Source organism: Haemorhous mexicanus, chromosome 2, assembly GCF_027477595.1.
Source record: "Haemorhous mexicanus isolate bHaeMex1 chromosome 2, bHaeMex1.pri, whole genome shotgun sequence".
Lineage (NCBI taxonomy): Eukaryota > Metazoa > Chordata > Aves > Passeriformes > Fringillidae > Haemorhous > Haemorhous mexicanus.
The window spans coordinates 79,715,985-79,739,941 of NC_082342.1; the positions used below are offsets into that span (position 1 = coordinate 79,715,985).

A 23,957-nucleotide genomic window follows, 5' to 3' on the forward strand; every position below is an offset into this window, starting at 1 on the left:
CCCAGAGTTCTCAGCTGACAACTCTGTCGTTGCATGCATGAAACAATAATACAGTTTCCTCATTAAGAGTTCAAAAATATTTTCAGTTAAAATTAATATTTTCCCCTTCTTTAAAAAAATCAAAATATCCCAGCCAACATTTTTGAGAATTTATCTCAAAATCAGGTAAAAAATTTGCAAGACTAGTATAAACTCTTCCAGTTCTACTTTTAATGAATGATTAGATGAAATAAATTTAAGAGTTGTGTGTGAAGTTTTACAGGCCTCACTAAGTTTATGGTATCATTGGTAAGTGTGGCATTGTTATGAATATACAGTGCTGCATAGCTTTTAGTCTTACTTCACCAGCTTTATTATCCCAACCTAAAATAAGGTAACTGTTTGGTTGGGTTTTTTGTTTTTGTTTTTCTTTTTGGTTGTGGTTTGTCTTCTTTTCCTTACTATCTATAGAATCATCATAATAGCTCTGTTTAACTGAAGAAAAAGTTGGTGATTTATTGTGTGTTTTTTGTTTTGTTGTTGTTCCTCCCTATGCTGTTACTGTGACTTCAAGAAGCTCTGTTTCAGTCCTATGATCCCCACTCTGTTCAAAGCTTCATAAAAATCAAAAGGATGGTATCCAGAGAGCATATATTAGATCAGAAATAGAATTTGACACTGGGAGATGATGTGAACATGGCAGTCAACACAGACACTAGTCTGTCTCCTTAATTAATAAAGATTGATTTCCTTCCTTTACTGTGGTATGTATAAAAATAATAATCAAAACACTTATTCCTCTAAATCACTCTTCAAATGTTTTACTATGAGGCAGCTTAATAGATATTTTAACTAGTTTCAGATACATGAGAATAAATAGTATGAAAGTATATGATCATTTCAGAATGTGGAGACCAATGCTGTAGTCCTTGGGAAGTAGAAACTCCCCTTTGCATCCTGAGAAGGGACCACTTAGAAGGATATGCAACTGAAGCCAAGAACTTGTGTTTGACACAATAAGGAATGTGAGAAAAGTGAACATGGTCTAAGCAACACGTTGGAAAGAGTAATTTTTGTAGTAGCTCTCAGAAGAGATGAAAACAGGAAAGGTGGCACAGCCATATAAAGTGTTTTCAGTCATTACAAGATGACAGTCCAAAGGAGAATGTCATTTGTGTAGATGAGGAGGAAACTCAGCTGTGTTCCAAAAATAATAGAAAGCTTCATTTTAGCTTCCTGTGATTTAGAGGGATTAATTGAAGATCCTCCTCTGGCATTGCACCAGTGTTTCAGGTAATAGAGTAGTATTGTTTGTGATTAAGGAAAACAGAAGAAGAATTTGTAGAAGGAATATTCTTAAGTCATCTTGTGCTAAGAGCTAGATATCCATGAGACCCATCAGGTGTGCATGTTCAGGCTTTGGCCAAGAAGATACAAGTCTAGCCAATGCTAATGTTCTCTCATAAACTTTATATTCTCATGTTATAATGAGACGAGTTCCTTTTTTCTGCAAACCTGCTCAATCACAGGCATCTCGCAGGGTCACATCCTCATTCAGGCATCCACCTGCTTTGGCATGGGGTTCTCCAAGGGCTGCAGGTGGATCTCTTTTCCATCATTCACTCATTCACAGGTCACAGACCTTTCAACTCAAGTTCGGACTACAGTTCCAGCCTGTCCAGTACAGCAGGACAGGAACAGCAGCCACCACATTCTGGCCGCCTGCCATCCCTTGGAGGCACATCTGAATGGCTGTTATCAAAGCATTCCCAGGCACAATACTGTAAGGTGATAAAGCAAAATACAGGAAGCAAAAGCAAAATGTGCCCACTAAAAAGCAGTAGATTCAAAATACAGTCACAAAAGTGAGCCCCATAGCAAGACACAGGAGCCTGGTCATTACTAGCAAAACAGCACTAGTAAATATAAATTCAGTCTAGCATATCCCAGAATAATTAATTCTTGAAACTTGGTAGCTAAAATACACATTTTAAGACTAAAATCAGGGAAGCTTTGAAGCATAAAAACTGAAATTAGACTCAATATTCTAATGGAGCAAAAAAAATTATTTCCTTCACACTTCCTATGCTAAAGCTATTAAAACAAAATTAAAATTGAATAAACAACTCTCCAAATCCCCCAACAAACAAAAACCCACTTCACCTTTTGGAACAAACTAGAATCTTTTTCATATGGTAGGATCTAGTTAAAACATGCACATTCAATTTCTGACCAAAAACCTTCCTTTTTCCCTTAAACTGTAGAGTTGGAGGATAGAGGTTTCTCTGAATTGCTGTTAGTGAGGACATGAGAAAGTACTGGTTCCATTTGAAGCAAAGGGGTTCTAGAGATTTCCCAACATCATCTATTGCTGTCGGCAAAGTTCCATGTGGTTGTGGGGTAAAGGAGAAATCTGCAAGTAGGAATGCTTACATGTTTTTCTTAACTTGTAAGAATTTTTCCCTGAATACTTGTACTTTATTTTCATAAGTTTACTGTGATTTCTGTTGAGGATGGCATTTCATAATTTCCAGAATTTGCTCTACCATCTTCAAATTGCTGAATAAGGTCCTGTGTTCTCTGGCTCTCATGTTCAGGTTGTTTTTCCCAGTGGTATTTTTCAATATCTTAAAAAAGACTATTCTACTGAATGACAAGGGGTTAACTGCCTACTACCAGCTTCCATACATAACATTGCAATTTATTTTTTTATTTATTTACTTTAATCTAAACCAAATCTTTATATTTGCACTAGGACTCACTGTTTTCTTCCCTCCCTCCCCCCTTTTTTCTCATGGGGGCTAAAATGTCTTTAGCTGTAGTGTGCTTTATCAAGAAGATTGTAACCTGTCATCTGTGTACACTCTTTATACATCAATGTATACAACAAATTCTGTTAAAGGACATTTCATATAATCTGCGTTGGAGCTTGCTGACAGAAGGAAGTTGCCAAGCCCAGGAGTATGGATCATTGAGAAATACTTGTCCTGTCCCCTTCTTATGAGCTGTCATTCAGTAGACTGGATAATGACATTGTTTTATTGCTTTGCTCAGTAGTGGTTGATCTCTACTGCAAATTTTAATAACTTATGTTTCGGTTTGTTAACTGTATTCAAATAATCCACACTTAAAACTGGTTTTGCAGTCTTGTGTTGAAATTGCTGACATGGATTAAAGATTTCTTTTAAATTTAAAGCCTTATGTTTTACAGTGCTGAATGACCACTGGCAGCTTTGAAGCACACTAAGAAAAATTGCTGGCTGTCAGGGGTAAGGTGTGACATTTAAAATTTGTGCATGGAGAAAATTCTTTATTTTGGCATCAAGGAAGCTGTTCTTAAAGATAACCTGACGCCTCCCAGATGCTTCCTTGGCTGCTCTAACAGCTCCCATCGGACTTCAGCTTGTACACAGGACAGGAGTTTATGAATTGGTCCCGTGTCACGTTTGCCTCAGGAAACTGAAACTTCTGAAGATGCTCTGAAGACTGTGGAATACTTGGAAACTTTTGTCAGAAAAACAAGTTTGGCATTTCAAGCCAAACTGAACGGCGTACCTTACTGACAGCGTTAAGCCTGTTGCTAGCTCCCCAAAGCGCTGTATTTTTTTTTTTTTTTTCGTGTTTTTGGGTCGAAATTGCTCCCTTACCATGCCAGCGCTTGCTTTCCCTTTGGGTTTCTTCTCCACAGCCCGCACTCTCCGCATCCCGGGTGTACGTGGTAGGGAGGGGGGGTTTCCTCTTGTCCTCAGCCCCGACACGGGCGCTGAGCACCGCCCTCCCGCTGCCGCCTTGGGCGTGGGGCCCCTCCTCGGGCGGGGGCCGGGCCGGGCCGGGGGAGGGTCCCGACGGGGCGGCGGGCGGCGCCTCCCCCGTGGCGGCGGCTCGGGGCGCCTCGGCCGCGTCCCTGCGGCAGCCGGCGGCGGTCGCGGGCTATGGGGGGGAAGAGCGTCTGCTTCGGCGTCCTGACCGTCGCCGTCCTGCTCCTGGCCGCCGCCTCGCAGGGTGCGGAACCGCCGCCGAGCTGCGAGGCGGTCCGGAAAGTTTTCCAGCTGCGGAGGCTCGGCCCGCTCGGCGGCGTCCCGGAGTTCCCGCGGGCAGGTAAAGCAGAGCTGGCGGGGCAGGAGGCATCGGCGGCGGCGCGGCCGTCGGGTTTGAATTCGGTGCCGCCGGCAGCGATGGGCGGGTGGTATTGGTGGCGGGGCTGCGCACCGCGGGCACGTCGGGTCCCCCCCTTCGTAGCGACATCGCGGCTGGCCCCTTACTCTAGAGAGAAAACGCTCTTCCCGGACTGTGGGCACTGGGGCGCCCCGACACCTGCAAAAAACGCCCTTGTGCCCACCCACTTCCCCTCCGTGCCGCGCAGAGCGGAGCGAGCCGGCTTCAGCTGGGGTCATCCTGCTTCCAGCCAGCCGTGGGCAGGCACAGGTGCATCGGTGCCAGCCAACCCTGGAGGATGGGGACAGCCACCGGACTGCGTCTGGGGTTGCTGGAGTCACTCTGCTGGGAAATGAGAATGACTTACACCGCTGCCAGTGGTCGGGCTGCGCATTTTCCGTACTTGATATCTGCCTGTCACTGGAACGTAATGGAATAAAATTCCCGGGAAAGTAGAGTCTTCATGGCAATTTGAGAATATCTAGCAAGCATTTGTATCAGCAATGATTTTTTTTTTTTTTTAAGTAGATGCTCCATAACATTGCAAAGCACGTATATAGTAAGGTGTACGTTTTTAGGTTTTAGGTTTTGGTTCCAGGTTTGTAAGAACCTCAGTTGAACTCAGAGGATTAAAATGCAAGTATTTCAGTAATCGGCGATACAGGATGAAAAACAACTTTTTTTTACACATCTGTAAAGTGTGTTCATGTTTGGATGAAGTTAACTAGTAAATGTGAGTCAGTGCTTTTTAGACAGAAAGTGCAACAAAAGCTGAGTAATGTCCCCCTCACTTTAAAATATCAATAACTAACCTCATTGGTTTTTTAAAGACAATTCGTGTGGTTTTTATTAACTCTGCAAGTTGAGATAAGGCGTACTAGGTTTATTTTAAAGGAATCCCTCCAAAATAGAGCTTTTAATAACTCTAGCTTGAAATGTGACAGATAATGCTTAACACAGTCAATACTGCAGTGTGTAGTTTATAAATGGGAATACTATATTTATTACCAGTACATTTATCAACATGCATGGTTGTCTTCTTGCATTGTCCTAACCTAAAGATTTTATAATTGTCTTTGATAAAAAGAAAATAAACATTTCAATTGGAAAGCCTGATGAGACAGGTACTATGCAAATGAAGGTGTCTGTAAAGTGAAATGAGTTACAGTCCTGTAGGCGATTTAGTTTTTCTGTGCTGATCATTTGTGTGAATAATCTCATTGTGAATGTTATGGTATCACTTTATCTAGGTTCTTCTTATTCCATGGCCTAGTGTAAATGTTATGCTTTCTCTGTTATTATTATTTATTTTGGTTACTGTACCGTTCATTTGTGTACTAGGGATAGGAAGGAAATATATTGTCTCAAGAGAAAAGAACTATAGTGCCTTATATATGTTTCTTCTTCTCTGCTCCTCTGATTTCCTCCTTTCCCCTATAATATTTTTTATACCACCACTCACTTTTTTCTTTTGATTTTGACTTTTCTGCATTTCTTGCTTGTAGGAAAAACCATGTTTGAATTGTAAGAATATAAAAGAATTCCCTTCTCTGCTGCTCTTGCAAACAATGAGCAGCAGGAGGTGTGGTACAGCTGTATGGTCATCAGCCTTTCACTCTTTGAAGGAATTACATTGCTGTGGGCTGCCAGAGTTCTTGTTCTGAGTAGCATTGATCTCAGATATCATGAAACGAATAATTGCAAACAGTAAAATCTGTCCAGAAGTGCAATGACAAGAATATGGGGATTAAATGAGTATTTTAGAAGGTTTAGGTGTGATTAAAGGTATTAGTAGGCTTGAAGCGTAATGTGAAATGTCAGTTTTTTGCTACTGATCTTCTCTGTATTAAGACTCCTTTGAAGCAAGATGTAAAAATATTTTAAAGCTTTTTCTCATGACACTAAGAAATGTGTTTATGTATAAGGTGTGCCCATACAACACACACACATTTCTTGTAGGTATCCACTTACGAAAATAGGTGTCCAAGCTGCCTTTGCAAGGTTTAATTTTAGTGCTGAAATGTAGGCATCTAGCAGCATTTTAATTTTCTTAGGGTTTCCATAATGCTCCCAGTGGGGCTGACAGATGCAATAAGGGAAACTTACATCTTTCTGGTAGTGCAGTGTGCAGTGGGTGGGATACCTTTGGCATCTCAGGTGCTTCTTGTGGGCAACCACAGTGGACAGCCAGTGCAGCTTGTGGCATCTTGGAGCTACTCCATTAGCAAATGTTGGTGTTGTCTTCAGAATAAGCTGCATAAATGCTTCTACTGCATTGCCTCTGTGTCTTTATTTTAGTGGTACCTTAGACATAACTAAGAACACTTTCATTTAAATATCTTAAGCTGACTCTTTGGGGTAGAGCATGATCACCAGCTGAAGAACAGCAGGAATGCTGCTTGATGTATGGTTTTGTATGCAGTGGAAGTCAATAAAATTATAGGGTTTATATTTGCCTTGTTCTTGTTGCATGTATAAAAAAAGGCTGTACCATTCCCATTCTTTCTGCTTCTTAGTAGGAATAAAACCAGCAGTCTTATATCAGTAAATCATGCAAATTCTAGTTCTGGAGGTTGTCATGTGTCTGTATTTTGAATATATGTTACCTCAAAAACCTATACATTATTTTATAGAATTAGTTTTTCAGCGATTGTATAAAGGTTGTGTATCTTTAAGGGAGAAAAAAAATACCTCTGACATCCTATGCAGAAATGACATATATATGTACATGAAGGTGATCTTGAAGGATATGGAAACTACAAATTTGAGTTTGTGTTATCATCCGCATAGGACAATAGAGTTGAAAATGGCAACTAATAATCAAGATAAATTAATATATTTACCAACCCCAAGATACTTATTGCTACCCCTAGCAATCATGACATTTGACTAACTGTTCTTGGTCTTTTGTAAATGTGATTTGGGAACTATTGTACAGACTTATGCTCAGCCCCATCACGTGCTATATTGGAACATTAATTGCATTCATGCTGATTTTAAATATTAGTGGCAAACATACTTTGGTTTTCTCTTCTCTGGTTCTGTGCTACAAGTACATTTTTGGTGGGACTGTACAGAATAACCTCAATAATTAAAAATCCTGAAAGATACTTTTTTGCTCTATGAAGAATGAAATAAATATTAAAAGTACTCAGAGGTTAGGTCTGGAGTTTTTTATTTTTGTTGATCAATATGACTTGCATTATTAAAAAAAAAAAAGAAATTGCTGTCTGCAAAATACTTTTTAACATATTTTTATTTTCTTTCTGGTATTGTAACCCAAGGTTTCTTGAAGATTTCCACTCTTTTACCCTATATGCTGGTAAATCTAGAGCTTTTAACTAACTTCAGCAGCTCTTTTTTTTTCCAGACAAATTAAATGGGAGCTCTGAGCTCTTCTTGTTATCTTGGTTGCAAATTATATTTATTTTTCAGTTTCTTTCTCTCAGAATACCTAGAGGAGTTGTAGATCCCCAATCTCTGGAAGAGTTCAAGGCCAAGCATGATGGGGCTTTGAAAAACCTGGTCTAATGAAATATGTCCTTGCCCATGGTGAAGGGTTGAAACTAGATATTCTGTAAGGGCCTTCCAACCCAGACCATTCTATGATACGATTTTAGCCACAGCAGAATAGGACGGCTGGTAAACTGTTCACTCTTGCCGTCCTAACAGAGAGCCTCCAGTAGGAATGTCTGTGAAAAAAATTCAGGTTTCTGTTTGCACCAAAAAGCTGAATTCTGTGACTTACTGAAAAATGTTACATGTACTGTCACTGTAGGATCAAGCAATTCCCAATGAAGTGGGGGGAAAAAAGTGCTGGAGATGTTTTTTCTCAGCAGTTTGTTTTTGGTTGGTTTCTGTTTGTTTGCTTTTTTGATTTTGGGTTGGTTTATTTTTTCAGGGATCAAATCTAGGCTTCTTTTCAGCAAACATAGGGAGATCATGTGTGCAATTATGAGAACAAGAAGCATAAAAGAGAGTGAAGACTGTGATTATTTAAAATTTTACTGTAAAGGCTTTTTGGCAGAGAACCGTTATGAATATGAAGTTGAATAAATGAGAAAAACCTTGCTGGAAAGATGAGATAATGTCAGAAAAAGTTGGTCTGTGGTACTATTGTTAAGTCTAGTTAAAATATTCTTGCTAATTCTCCTAAAGTAACAATAGAAGTTAGTTTAAAATCCAGCAGGTTACTTTAATGCAATTCCAAGATCATATTTGAATTTTAATTTGGGTTTCTAGTATAATTTACATTCCAGTAATTTGGATTTTAGTTCTACCTCAAGTCAAATTTTTTTTTTTTCTTTTGTTGTGTGGAGACAGGGACTCTTCTAATTACTCTATTTGTTTAACAGGCATTCAGAGCTCTGGAATATGATTTAGTCAGAGACAGAATGTGAATTGCTCTGTCGAATCAGTTACTGATGTTCATTATATCACATCTGTTTTTGTAAGGACTGTTGCCAACAGCATAATTTTGTGTGTGTGTGAACATTTCACTTCTGGATCCACAAAATGATCACTGTGAAAAGAAATTTGACAATATTTTGAGATTAAAATCAACAAAAAAGGGGGCTCAGCTTTATAACAGTTCCCCTGTCTCAATCTCCAATCTTTCAGCTTCTCTAGGAAGTCATCAGTGCTTGGTAGTCTTGATCTGGCTGGGTGTGCCTGAAAGGTGGTACAGCTCAAGGAGTGCCTCCTGGCTCTCATGCTGAGTGGAACAGAGCAGGGTTATGTCTACATTGCTTAGGGCTGGTGTCCTGTAGAAGGAATGGACTGTTCTCACTCCATGGGATTTTCTCTGGAATCTTCCTGGGAACCAGTACGATACTTTTGTAATGCCAAGACACTGTGTGTTCCCCTGCCCTGAAATTCAAGCAGTCTCAAAAATAAGAGGCCTTTTGGACAGTATGACATGTTTTGTTGTGTGAACTGTTGTGTGGGTGTATGAAGGGATGGTTTCACCTTGCTGGAGTGCTTCTTAGTAGGCAGAAAGATAAGCTTGGAGTGTATAAGGAAGGAGCCAAAATTGTAACTACAGTGTTGCCTGGAGTGCCCTTTGAAAGCAGTATATAGAATTCACCATCTCTTGAAGTGCAGGTGAGAGAAATACTGACTCCTGTAGAATAGAGCCGCAGAAAAAAGTGAGATGATAGTTCAACAGTATCAGCAGTCAGGGCCAGGTGCTTGAGGCTGAGCCCCAACTCTTTTACTGAGCAAAGCTGAAGTACTTCACAACGATCGTAGTGATAGAAGTAATACTAAATCTGGAGTGGTACTTGTAACAAAAATAAATTAATAAATATTAAAGGATAAGCATGAGAAGGACTTAGGTCTGATACAGGTTCCAAATCCATTTTGATATAAACCACTGATTTGACAATTGCATCCAAGCCATATGGCATTTCAGTGCTGGCTTTTGAAAGACTGACATGACAATCCTAAATCTGTTTTGGGATTTTTCAGACCCTGGATTTGATCTCTTGGAAGTCTAAATAGACAGGCAGAAATTTACCATAGATCTGGCATTTGCTCTCTCTGGCGATTATGTCATCATCCTGTCAGCATTTGTTTATCTCAAGGTACTGAAAATACAGATTTATACAGCTGAGACCATGAATAAAAGTTTGAAATCAGTTCCAGATAGGTAAACTTGCACCTTAGAACAGTTACGTTTTTCTTTCCAAACTGTCTTTCTTAGACTCATCTAGATTCTTTTCAGTTCTAAAACCTTTCTTATACCATGACTGTTTAATTCAATATATTTTTATTACTGGCTAAGGTATTTCACTTCTAGCTGTCTTGTGATCTTGTTTCAAAATGGATCACAGTGTAGAGCCATCAGAATTTGGTATTGAAAAGAGCCAATATGCCTTTTTGGAATAGAAAGTGTTTTCTCTCTCCATTTTAAAATTGGTTATTGATAAAACAGTTCTTGTGGAAGATGGAAAGTTTTTTAGGTGTGAAAACTCAGAAAATAATTGTGTGGGTTTTTTTTTTTTTTTTTTAATATTGCTTGTACTGAAATGGAAAGACCTGTTTCACATTCTGGTTTGTGTGTCTTCTGAAACATCATCTGTAAGCTGTTCCTTGTTCTGTAGATCTCTAAAAAAACAACTGGAAAACCACTCTGTGGGTTTTGAGCAACAATTCAATTTTTGGTCAGTTGTGTTCTTTGTAAGTTGTATTTGGTTACGTTTTCCTGGCCAGTGAAAGCAGCTGTGCTTAATGAGCTGGAACAAAAGTAGATCAATAAAATGTATTTCATATGTACATGATTAGCAGTCTTAAAACTATAAAACAAAATTCACTTAGGGTTGGGAATGAGATCCATGTTGGAAAGATTCTGCTTAAAAATACTTTTCATAACATCAAGGAAATAAAATAATACCGAAGTTTCCTCTGAAACCATAAATATTCATAATTATTTTTGGGTTTTGCTGAAAGTGTGTCTTCTTGAAGCTATACTCAAGTCCATAAAGCCTAGATAAAGTTTCAAATTAGTTTCTGTAGCAGTGATACCTATATCTTCTGCTTTACAAGAATATTTATATATCTATACTTCTGCTTTACAAGTGGCAAAGGTTTGAAAGTTAAGCAGTGTCTAACAATTGTTTAAAATACTAAGAAGAGTTTGGGTAATAGACCTAATTTTAATTTATTTCATTTTAATATTAGACAAGTATTATTAATATCTATGCCTGTGTACCCAGGGAACTGCATGTTACCCTGTGTATTATTTGTTAATAATGGATATGTAGAAGTTGAAAGGTCATGCAGATGAAAATAAGTTTCTCACTATGTTTCCACGAAATCTTGTCATATCTGTCAGTGCAATAATGTATTTGAGAACAAAATTTGGATTGGACTGTTAAGTTTTGTATTAATATAACTTAAATTCTCATATTTATTCTTTCATGATATGTTTGTTCTTTATATTAGAAAGCATTGCTTAGATACAGTATTTAAAAAAAAAAGGATTTTGAATACCATATGATAACAAGGAAGGTGATTCATGCTTTTTATGCTTGATTATGCTCCAGTTGTAAAGTTATAAAAGTAATGAATTTTCCCTCTGGGATTTCAGCATGCCCAAAATGAAAAAAAAAAAAGACACTTGTAGAAGTGTCTCCCAACCTATTAGGGAAGTCGGGAGTCGGTGTCAGGGGTTCATGGGAATGTTTGGCGTTAGAGAAAGACACAGTTAGAGAGATTAGACTGGAAGTTAGGATTGCTCCTTGTAGAAGTTAATATAAGCATGTTCATTATGCACCTGTCAGGAATGAGCTTTCCACTGGTGTGTTTGTAATGTTTGGAAGTAGTTAGCTTTTTTTAGTCCAAGATTTACAGAAGCACAGGAGTGCCAGCCATGAGCTGCTCCAGCAGTTCAGTATTCTAGAGGATCAAAGAATCACAGAATAGTTTGTGTTGGAAGGGACACCTAAAGTTATCTAGTCTCCAATGAGCAGGGACATCTTCAACTAGATCAGGTTGCCCAGAGCCCCATCTGAGCAGATCTTGTGTTTCCAGGAGTGGGATATCTACCACCTGTATCGTGATGTACAATGCATATTCAACGTATGTGACCAACATTAGTTAGCAATATTCACTGCTGGAACAAGATTACATTGTCAGGGAAATTACATTATGTGACTTTAATTAACTGTAATAAGTATACTCTTCCCACAGAATTTTAATTAGTATTCCTTTCTGTTGAACAAGACTAAATGTTTTAAAGTTTTGGGTATTTCTTCTGTGTCATTACCCATGTTAAAAAAAAAAATCTCTTTGGTGTTTGTGTTTTGCCTACTTCTTTTTTATATTAATCAGTGTAACTGCCTTTTCCTTAGGTGTTGATCTCCAGGTTTGTACTTCTAAAAATCCAACATGCTGTACCAAAAAGATGGAAGAAAGGTATCAGATTGCAGCAAGGCAAGATATACAGCAAGTGCTTCAAACATCAAGTGCTACATTAAAATTTTTAATATCTCGTAATGCAGCTGCTTTTCAAGGTAAAGCTTTCTGCTTTTTGTTTCCAAACTTGTTCATGCTTTTCTTGATTTTAATATTTGATGATTATAATGCAATAAAAGTTATCTATTAATTTTTAGCTTCTCCCTATGCTTTTATGCTTTCAGATAAGGAGTACTAAATCATTCAGGTGATTAGAAACTGCATTGCTTTTGGAATTTGGCTTTTAAAAAATTATATTTGATAAAGAGTAAGAAAACATTCTACTAAGATGCTTTGATTTTAATTGTAAACCCATAACTTCACATTCCTTTTAACTTCTTTGACTTGGGCCATACTAAAATGCAAAATTAATGCCTGGAGTGCTACAAAAGAGAGATTTTTTTTATACCACCGTTTCACCCCACTATATTCTTTGTCTTTTTCTAGTAGACATTCTTGGGCAGTTTGATTTTGAGATTCTTTTTTCAGATCTAGTTTTTCAGACTCTTGAGTTTCTAAATATGATTGAAAAAATAATTGCACGTTGAACCATAGTTGTTTTAATAGACAACAGGAGGTTACCTGATAAATAATAGTTATTTGGACTGGTGGTGGGGGTTTCCTTTGTGTGATTACTCTTTGTATACTGTTAGTTTGTTTTTGATTTAATTAGGTATAAGTTTATGCAGAAATTGGTTAAGGAGCTGGGAAGATGTGAAAATAGTAGAGATAAGAGGTTATATGTGATGGAAGGAGGTACAGAGTTTACATGTGTTGAGGACAAAGCCCTAAAGTCTTGTCATTAGTCTGTTAATATGTACTTATTAACCTTTATGACCACCTCATTGGAAAGGATAACATGGTAGCTTCATACAGGCTTGGGAAGTTGTCCTTCTGGCAGCTCTCTTGTTTTTAACCTGTGATGCTGAAATAATTAGCAGAATGGGGTCATAAAATGCAAAGTTGGCTTTGAAGTCTGAAAGCCTCCTCTCTTTTTTTTTTTTTTTTTTTTTAATTTAGGCTGTCTAATGCTAAAAACAAGCTGGAGTTGGGTGTTGCTCTCCACCTTTTGAGAGTTTTTCCATTTAGCCTGCCTAACACAGCTGTCAAAGGGTATTACAATCAGGGAATCATTGATAAAATGTACAGAGAAATCTTTCCATCTCTTTTCTGTCTTTGTTCTTCCTTTCAAATTCTGTGTATTACCTTTTTCTTGCTACCATAAGAGTTAACCTAGAGTTTGGTACATATTATAATATGTTACATTTGCTCTGTTGTTTTTGGGTCTTCATTTGCATTTAAAAAAATACTTTTCAAAGCATATACTTAAAAGTGAAATCTATTTTATATATCTTATACACTTCATATATTTTCGAAGTACATGCTTTAGTAGTTTTGTCTTTATTTTCTTTTTATGTAAAGAAGTATAACCGAGAGAGTGTTGCACGGATTCTGGTATTATTTGGATTTAAAACCTTGTTTAACTTTGAAGTATTTATTTGTGGAAAAGCATGCTATTGAATATACCACTAAGTTTTGAAGAATTGCAACCGTTGCTAACTAAAATTGAAGCTAAATTATTTCAGATTCAGAAACAATAGTAAGATGCTGCTGATGTTTTTTCAGCTTGGAATTCTAGGTACATAGTAAGACGTTCTATCTGATTTGAATTCAGTTTTGACCCTGCTTTGAGCAGGACTTCGGGCTAGACACTTCTTTAAGGTCCTTTCCAATCTGAATTATAGTATGACAGTATCTCACCACCAAATTTTTAGGCACGCCTTTTGTTTTTAGATGAGGCTGGGCTGGGCAGATAGGAGTGTGATTATCTCTTCTGCTACTTTGGCAACTGGACAGACATCTCAGGAGTCACACAGAAAGCTTGAAGGGAATTGTTGGGGTGTGTAGAGAACAGAGCAGATGTCATGGATTTTATCACTGCTGTCACCTGCCTCTTCGCAAAGTATCTTAAGGTTGGCCTTAAAGGGGTGGACTAGATCCCAGCAGAACAAAAAGCTAATTTTTTGTCTTAGTTATTCAGTAGAGAGAAGTGGGCAGTTAAAATAAGTGATCTGTGTCTGACTCTGGAGGTCTTCAGAGGTGTGTTTCCATTCAGCATTAAATACAGTCTAGAGATCCTGAGTCTTCAGAGTGTCTAACTACCAGGACTTTATGGTGACTGTGTTGGTCAAATGAGGCAGCTGTCTGCCTATCTGTCTATTAACTTGTCACATATGTGCATGTGTCTTTATAAAAGAGTAATTAATCTATATATATATTAACATATCTTTGTCACCTTCTAATGTTTGTGAAAATTCCATGGTTCTGTATTGTGATAAGTGCTGCCTTCTGACAGTAACTATTGGCAATTTTCAAATGATTCAAAAATTCCATGCCTCTTAGGACATGGTGCAAATTGCACTACTTGTGTACGGAGTCCTACTGAGTACTGTTAGTTTTTTCCTTATGTTTCAGGGTGTTTTGGGATGTGTGTTTTCTTTTTCGTTGTGAATCTTCTATTTCTTTTTTGATAGCTTTGAGGAATGGTAAGGGAACAGAAGGATGGGTGGCAATGAAGTTAAATAAGATATTAATCCAGTAGGTGGGAGATACATTATGGAGAGCAATAAATCATTTTTTCCCTTGGGAAAGGTGCCTAGAGAACTTAAGCTGTATGATAATTTTGTTTCAAGACAGTAATTTTGATAGGATAACGTTATGGCACATTTCTGATTTTTAGTATTTCTTATCTTAATATTTGTGGAAGAGATTGTTGCTGCTGCACAGGGATTGCTATAACATCTCCATTCTAGTAACCATAAATCCGAATCCTTTTTAAACCTTACATTTGCGTATCATAGACATATCTCAATATGTACACACTCATTTTGTATAGTTCTTAGATGTTACTCAGAGTTCACACTGGCCTTTGTCTATACCTATAATCAAAAGATTAACAAGTGCCACCAGGGTTACAGTGTAGTCACATTGCATGCTGGGTTTTGTGTAGAGAAAAAAATGAAATCCCTACTATTTCTAAATTTTGGAGAGGATTTGAATAAGCATCTAAGAATCTGGTGAACTGGGGTAGGATGGAGTGCTGTGCAACAGAATAGCAGATCTTGTGCCACTTCACTGTTTTTCCACAAGAGAGCTCATAACCCTTTAAAAAGTGGCCATGGATGACATAGTGTGAGATAATAGCTCGTCTGGTTGAAAGGGAAGTTTATAGATAAGAAATCAGTTGTGGAGTCTAAAGCAAATGGACTTTTCTTTGTGCTACTATATTTGGCACCTCTAGTAGTGTAGCATAGTTTTCATAAATATGGAAGCATAATCATTTCTGAATGAGGCCACCTGTCACTGAAACAGAAGACATGGCAAGTGTGTGTCTGTATGCAATATGTAATAAACTGCCCTCTTCAATAGAGCATTACCTGACCCTTCCAACTGTGTAGGAAAAATTTAATGCCTTTGTCATGTAAGTTCTGAAGTATATTGAGTCAGGCTTTCTTGATGCAGTTTCATGCTTTTCTATGAAATTATTGCTACACAGTAAATCAATTTCCACTTTATCCTAAATCAAAATAAGTTTAATTATTGCATCATATTGTTTGAGATCACAGTACAATTATTACATTTAAATAGGAAAAAATTTTAGTCAGTAGCTAAAGTAAATTTTGTGAACTAGAAAATGGGTTGAAATCTTCTGAGCTGCTTTCTCTGGTAATCCATAAGAAATAATGGAATTTCTGTTCATCTTTGTGAAACTAAATGTGCCCTGGCACTAATTCAATTGCTTTCCACTTGTGAAATTTTCTGAAGAATGATTTGAAGATCAGAAAACTTCCAGCTACAGCTGCTATATCTCTCATTGTTTCAATTGATATGTTGCCTGTCAGATCATTTGCAATCCAAACTGCTTTGATGTTCTAACATCATCTTCTTTCACATCTCCATAATCCTTTATATTTTAGGTGTGATATAAATAAGCCTAAATCTAAATACTGGTGAGTTCCACTTCTTTTAATTAAATGAAGTTTAGGGATTCTATTAAAAGACAAAAATGTGGACAGGCTGAGGGACTCCATTTGTCACTCTGTTATATTGAGGGATGAGAGTCTCAAAAATATCTGTGGTTCACCAGAGTTATGTTCCTCTTTCTCGACTTCTCTGCAGCCCTTCCCCACAGCTATGAACATGCTCCCCTCTGGACTGAAAAAGCAGGAAATTTTAATAACACAGAAAAATCATTGTACCCACTGATGGGTCTAAGGAACAAAGCTGTTATACAGACTTTATTCTTCAGAAATCATCTATTCATATGGTATTTTGAGTTCTTTATAATAAAAAGCGGGATAAACATCATGCTAATATAACTTAGATTTGGACCCAGTATGTCTGTATATACGTAAAACACAGCACTAAGGGACTGTAAGACAAATGTAGAGATTTAGATTAATACCTAAAATTTCATTATTAATCCTGAGTTTTATTTCTGTATTGCAAACAAGTCTTTTATCATTCCAAAGGAATTTGGTTCTACTTTATCTCATTCTTATCTTCTTGCCTATATTTGAGCTATGCCTGTAGGCACTCCTGGGGTATATACATCTACCTATATATGCACAGGGTTTCTCTGTGTATATATATATATATATATATATATATATATGTGTGTGTGTGTGTGTGTGTGTATACATGCACATGGGCATCTGTAATAGTTTTTACCAGATCAGTCTTTTCTTAAATTGTTCTTTTCAAGTGTTCACTTGTGCTCCTGTATTCTAGTCTAAGCCTGTTCATTTACCATCAATTATTTCTCCTAGTTACAATAGTGTCTGAGTTACAATTAAGCTAATGGCAGTGCACTGTTCAGTCTCATACTCGGTGAGTACTAAGATTTTTTTTTTAATATTTTTGTTAGTACCCAGCTAACTACTCTTTTGGTTTATGTTTCTGTAACACATTGATCAGTACAGACATATGCTAATGTAGATTTTTTTATGCCTTATGTAGTTCTTATGCATTTGAAAAAGGAAGGGAAATACAAATTTAAAACATCATTCCCTTGGGAGCAGTGGCCATAGAAAATTTGTATTTTCATGGATGCCTGCTTCCTGCTTATTCTGAGAACTTTGGGAAGCGAATAGCTGACAAAATGCAGGAGTTTGAAACACTGAACTCCAGCAGAGAAGATAGTATAAAATTGATGGTTTTGAATGAATTTTTGATATTATTTCAAAGGTAGAATTGCCTGCAGCCTTTGAGATTTCCAAGGTTTTCAAATACGCATCGAAGTTTTCACTTTGTATTTTTATTGTGTTAAGAAAAAGTAAAAACCCAAAAAGTTAGCAAGTCAAGTCTTGTTGAAAGACAGAACTCAAAATGGTCCTGACATGATGGAGACAAAGTGCGAAAAAATTGTTGTTCAATAGGAACAAATGCAAAGTGCTCCATTTAGCTGGGGAGGAGCAGTGGAAGACGTGATAGTATGGGGGATATCGTGCAATGGATTTGTTCTGTAGGAGAAGTTCTGTGAATAATGATAGATCAAAAGATGACAAAAGTCATCAGTTTCATACTGTTGTCAGGCAGGCAGCTATTTTAAGGTTCTTAAACAGAAAGACAGCAGAGAGTTGAAACTTCTGTTTTGCATAGGTCAACTGGAGAACACTGTTCAGTTTTGGGGAGTGTACTAGAAAGACACAGACCAATTGAAAAGAAGAGAGAAAAAATATGCTCTGAAATCTACATAGAAAAAACTACACATAAGAAAGTGCTTATCTGTACTCCTTTATAGTAGATAAAGCCGCAGTGGTGTCGTACTGCAAGAAAATACGGGCAAAGAAAATACAAAGAAAATACATGCTTAATATTAGCAAATATTTTCCAATGACAATATTAAAATGCTTTTGGTTAACAATTTTGGGAATTCTACATCTTAAAAACAAGCTGGACAAGAAAACGGTTGCCAAGAATTATTGTAAATAATTCTTGCCTGAGGGCCAGAGGTTAGACTGGTCTGCTCAACAGACTTTTCTTGGCCTTAGGACATGTTTAAAATGTGATTTACAGAGAAAAGCTAAGTGATTTGGATGTTGTAACTAGTTTTAAGATTAATCTGTGGGTGTTATGCTCTAGCAGAAAGGGTTTGTTCATTAATCTCTCTCCAAGAAGATTACGCAGTTCTTTACTATAACATAATGGGATGGATTGCTTCAGTCATAGACTCTTGCAGAATGGGTTTAAATTTAGAATAATTTATGTCAGTATTAAAAGAACATGAATTTGTTCATAACTTGATACATGATTTTTTTTTCATTATTAGTTCTACAGTGGAACTATTGTGTATAGAACTAATAGATCTGTACACTGTCACTTCAACAGATACTTATGCTATTATGAACTACATATTCTGCATGGAAAATTCAAAGAATTGTGCAGTCTTTACAATACACACAGTCTTATTTTTAACCTTTTTTTCTTTACAAATTTCATCTTGGTGAACCTGACATACTGCTTAGAAGTAGAGGCATTTCAAAGGCTTTGTGAAAGGTAAAACCAGTTTGGTTTCCCAACAGACATAAACCTAACGTTATCTGGTCTGACATGGAATTTTTAAAGATAGGTATGTTTACATCTATAGTGGATAAATCTGATTGTATTTTAAGTGACTTTTTAAATTAGAAAATGATTGTGTCAAAATAGCAAAAAGAAAAAGTGAGGAAGGGTAGAATTGCATCAAATTGGAATTAATCAAGCATTAAAATACATTATTACAAAATTCCGAAAACCAAGCACTGACTTTTCCTGTCAAAAACCTATACCAGTACTTGAAGTAGATGAAGTATAATAAAGAGAGAATTAAAAAGACCATACTGTACACATAAACCTGGGAGGAGAATTTTGCTCCTGTGGAGACAAAAACCGAAGGTTGTCACTGAAGGCCCCAGGACTTGCCAAATACCACTGGAAACCTAAGCTTTGACAACTGAGCTGAGCCCAGTGTCACCATTGACTGTAATGACAGTTTGGATACTCAGCTAAATTTCACTCTTTTAGATACCTACACCGAAGTGTGTCTGAAGCTATGCCCCAGTGAGCCTATTCTACACATCAAAGTAAGAGCCCTCAGAAGTTCCCTACTCTCTGAAACCTTACAGCCACCCTATCTGACAGTGCAAGCTGTGAGTAAAGTTTGGGAACAAAAGCAGGTTATTGAGCAGTAAGCTCACACTTGAGTTTCCAGCCTGTCAGCTGCTTGGAGGTGATTGCTCTTATCCTGATGTCAATGAAAACTGGCTTACTTCTTCCCTCTTGCTGGAGAGGTAGAAATGTGCAAGAAGATTCAGTAAACAGTGTCAAACCTATTGTTCACTATTTTGCTTATCATGTGGAAATTTGTTTACATGTAAAATAAGAAGTGAATATCTACTTTTCTTTCTGTTCTTCTTGAATTAAGCAGAAAGTATGAATGGGGTGTAACGAAGTAGGTGACAGTGATTTTAATAGTGGTAATGAAACAAACTTACTAATGTAAAACACGTCATGAGCAAGTGTAAGTAGCTGTACTTTGATTCTTAAAAGAGCTACTGATACAAGTATTATCCATTTTTAATAAAACTACAAATTAAAGGCTTGAATTTAGGTCTTTGCAGACTAGAGGAGTGCCATGATAGAAATCTGCTGATCCTTGAGTTCTGGAAGAGAGCATTTTGTATTCACTATTTCAGTGCATTTGAATGCATATGCATTGCAGGTCAAAATACAGCATGCTACAGATCTGCTGTAGACCAGCTGCATAGCCATTCAGTACTTGTACAGTAGCCATTTATCTAGGGGTTTTCAGTAGTGTCTAAAAATGCAGCAGAATTTACTGAGGAGAGTTGGCTGTTTTCTGGGTTATTTATTTTGCAGTGTGTAATTCTTTCCTGTTCCAGCTGTCGGTGTCTGTATATCTACGTAATATCCACTGTGATAGAAGCAAAGTGAAAAATTAGCCCTGTAGTGATTTAGTGATTAGGGTACTTGTGTGCCACAAAGCAAGGGTACTGCTCCAGTGAGTATTTTAAATTATTTGTATAATTTATAAATATAGTCTGCACTTGGAGGCCTGAATCACTTTAGAACAAGTGTTTTTCAAGATATGTAGGAGATCCGGGCTGAGTATACTACCAGTGTCCAGATCTCATCTCTTTTATTGCCTTTTTCAGTGAATCCTCTAGGGTCACCAGACTTCTAAAAAAAAAGAATTATTTGCTGTTTGGGCGACAATTAATTAACTTCTTTTAAGAACCAAGAGATATGTATCCAGTGGACATTTCCCTCACTTGCTACCCCTGTGACAGTCATGGGCTGGCTGATTGTGGAAGTAGACTTGTGCAAAGATGTCTGCAGGGCCAGGCTTGCTGTGAAGATTTCTTTCAAATCAAGTGTATATGTTATTTTTAAACTGAAGTATACCAATCTTTGTTCCATACTTGTGTAAAACACATTATGGATATATAACTATATTTATTTATTGTTAGGCATCTGAAAATAATTGAATATTTGAAGTATTCATTTTTCTTTATGTTGTGCCTATGAGGTCTTTTGAGTTTTGTAAGATGGGATAATGTAGTTATAATTTACAAGGTTTAGAGATGTACAGAGAAGGACTAGAAATCTGAAGTTATAAAATGGCTTTCCTTTGTGTTTGCATTATGTCATAACAATTTCAAACTAAAATACTTTACAAGCGAATTTTCTTTGTTTTCCCGAACACAATTTTAGTGCCATGTTATTTTAAACAAATTGCTGGTACCATAAAATGCCTGATTATCACCAATGAGCAGTTTTTTTCACTCTGGATCCAAGCTGCAAGCCAGGATCCTATAAGCAAAGTAAGATCTAGTTCAACCATATTAAAATTCTGTGTACATTTTAATTTGATTTTGGCTGTGTGACCATGTCATACTGAAGCTATTACCTGGCTCAGTGGTCCCACAGAGAATTTCCCTTTCTCATTCTGGTTTTATTGTAAATGATTGTCAGCATAGTACAGGAAACTGCAAATTCAGTTTTGATCAGTCCCATGAGAGACTTGATTCTTCATGACTTACTCTTGTTGTTTTGAAGGTAAATTGAAATAGCCACCTAATTTAAGGATTTCCTTCAGAGTAGAGGATTAAAATCTGTAATTTGTTTTATGCAAGGTCTTTTTCTTTATTGTGTAATTAGGTAGAAGCTAATATTTAAGGAAATTTTGTAGTGATTGCTCCCATGGGAGAGATGTAGTTCTTCATTTAATAATTCCATTTTATATTTAATGGTTTATTAAGCTGGCTTTTTTTCCCTTTCTTTTACACCTGGGGATCATAAACCTGCTGTTTTCTTTTAAAGACAATGTTTTTTGAGTACTTACTATAATTTAGGATTTAAAGATAGCCCTTCCTCCGCTCACTGCGCTTAGTCCTTACTGTGAGGCAGATTAATGACCCCTTTGGTTTAAAGAAATTTGATTTTGCTTCCTCTTTCAGTGCTGTTACTTCCAGAACATAGAAGATGAAATAGTGAGAAGTTAGAAGGGCACCATGAAGAGAAGAAAAGGTAACTGCCTAAGAGCAAAATGGTTTAATGGCATAGTTCAGTGTGACCCTCCCAGAGGCAAAGGTGTCACCAGTAGGTCATTGGGATGAGATTCAGGGCTTGATTCAGCTGCACAACAGGCATCTCTCTAGTGCTGCTTTAGCTGTCTTAGGGTGGCCTTTCTGTTCTCCAGGCCAAACACTACAGCAAGGTGCTGATCCCACAGAGGATATCCTGCAAAACCTTGAGAAGAGCAAATTACTGTTTTCTGGACAAAAGATTCAAGTTCACTCTCTTAGAATGGAGAAGTCAACAGTGCAGTGTCTGCATGTGAGGTAGGGGCATTTAGTCCCATTATGTTCAAAGGAAATGAGATCAAATATGTCTGTTTTAAATGGAGTCAAGTAACTCCAATGATTACTCCTTTTTACTTACAATGAGCTCTATATATGTATATCCTGAAAGTAAGGGGCTAAGTTATATTGAAGCCCTAGACAATGTCACTGCTACAGAAGAGTCACTAGAGCCTAGGGAAAGAAGACTTAAAAAATTGCAATGAAATTGCTGCTTTTGAGGAACATCCCAGTTTTTGAGTTAAGATGCAGAACAGACCAGGTAACAAGTTGAAAAAAAAAATCACGATCATAGGTTTGGTCTTGCTTCTAACTACAGATTTGCTTTAATAGCTGAAATAGTTCTTTGATACTCAGCTTCCATCCCTGTAGTTGCTATGGTTCCTAATGCAACTGGAACAGAAACTTACTGTCTAAAGGATTTGGTACGATACACAAAGGTGCAACCTTTTTGCATATTTTCTTAAAAATCAACACCTCTTATAAAACCAATCAAGAGTACTTACACTAGTGACAAAAATAATTAAAAATATCCATGTCAATTAAAGATGTTCAGAAAGAAATCAAATAAAAAATCTGAGAATTATAAACCCTAAAAAGCCAATCTTTAGAGAAATAATAAGAGAAGTATAAATTTAGGACATTAAGCAGAAAGAACAGAAAAGAGGAAAATAAGTGTGTCTTTTTAATTTCTTAATTTCTTTAGAAATTTACAGTCTCATTTCCCTCACCTGTGCAGTGCATAACTAAACCCAACAATGCTTTATTGAAATGATCACAACCTAAAATGGTGGTAAGTATCAGAAAGGAAGGTGAAAGTCAAAGGCAGTATTAAGAATTAATCAACCACTTTTTGCAGAGAATACAGAAAGTCTCTTTTCTGCTTCTCAAATGAGGACACTCCTCATGTAAACTAAAGAAAAAAAAATTTAGGTTTTATTTAGGAGACTATGACTCTTCTTCTCTGCATTATCTAGCTTTAAATTTCAGTGAAACACAGTACAGCTAGAAGCTGCAGCTGCAGTAGAAGGAGCAGTGCTCTAACTTGGCTCATTTACATGGAAGTAACTTCTGTGACACTGAAAGAAGTCCAGCCATCTTGTCACTGTTCATGCTGAGAATTCAGAACAAGTTTTTAATTCGTCTCACCTAAAAATGTAAAACCTCATACAGCGTGAGAACAGTGTTGCAGCACTTTCCTGAAAACTTAAAAATGAAAATTCTAACGACCAAGAAAGCTCTATTTAATATTTTAGGAAAATGAATCAAGAAAAATATTCCAAAGAGAGCATGTAGAGTTTAATTCAAAGTTTAGATTGTTTCTCAAAAAAACCTTCAAACTCACTTCTGTTCCCATAATAACATAGGAGAAGGTGGTATTGGTTACTCTTGACTCAAAGCTTTAGAGCATGGACAAATTATGGGGAAAGATGTGCTGGTTTGTTCTACAGCTCTATTTTCCTATTTTCTTTTTTTCCTTCTTAACCTTTAGAAGTTGACTCTGCCTAGTTAATATGGAGATATGCAGTGTTAGTAGCATTCTTTTGCTGTTCCTTGAGTCCACATTGAAAGAGTAAATACTCAGCATATGAACCTGGTGAGCTACCAATTAAATCCACAGTGGTGAATGCATCTTCTAGGCAGGATGATCTCTGGCAATGAGGAGGTACTCAGCTGGTTGAGATGCATTCCCAATATCTAGGCATAAACAGTATCTAGGGCAGTGCTTCCCCAGTTGGTTAATATACATGGACCAGATGGACTCGGGTAGGAAATAAGCCATACATTTTAATAGTCAAGGGGATTAATCACTGAAACAGGCTGTTGGGGGACGATAGAATATCAACCACATCTCAATTTCTTCACTGCAATCAAATGCCAGCCACTGCCCTGTTTTTTCAAGAATTCTTTTGCAGGCCCAAGGTGTGTTACAGCAGTCAGACC

At 37.1% G+C, this 23,957-nt stretch overlaps 1 protein-coding gene across 2 annotated transcripts in view; it reads left to right on the top strand.

Moving 5' to 3' along the window:
- The first annotated feature begins 3,841 nt into the window (after positions 1 to 3,841).
- Positions 3,842 to 23,957, top strand: part of GPC5 (glypican 5) — a 323,760-nt gene continuing 303,644 nt past the window's right edge. For both annotated transcript variants that reach the window (XM_059839213.1, XM_059839214.1), the window contains exons 1-2: positions 3,842 to 4,077; positions 11,988 to 12,149. In XM_059839213.1, the coding sequence (XP_059695196.1) occupies positions 3,912 to 4,077; positions 11,988 to 12,149 (328 nt within the window). In that variant the 5' untranslated portion in view covers positions 3,842 to 3,911. The remainder of the gene's footprint in view (positions 4,078 to 11,987; positions 12,150 to 23,957) is intronic.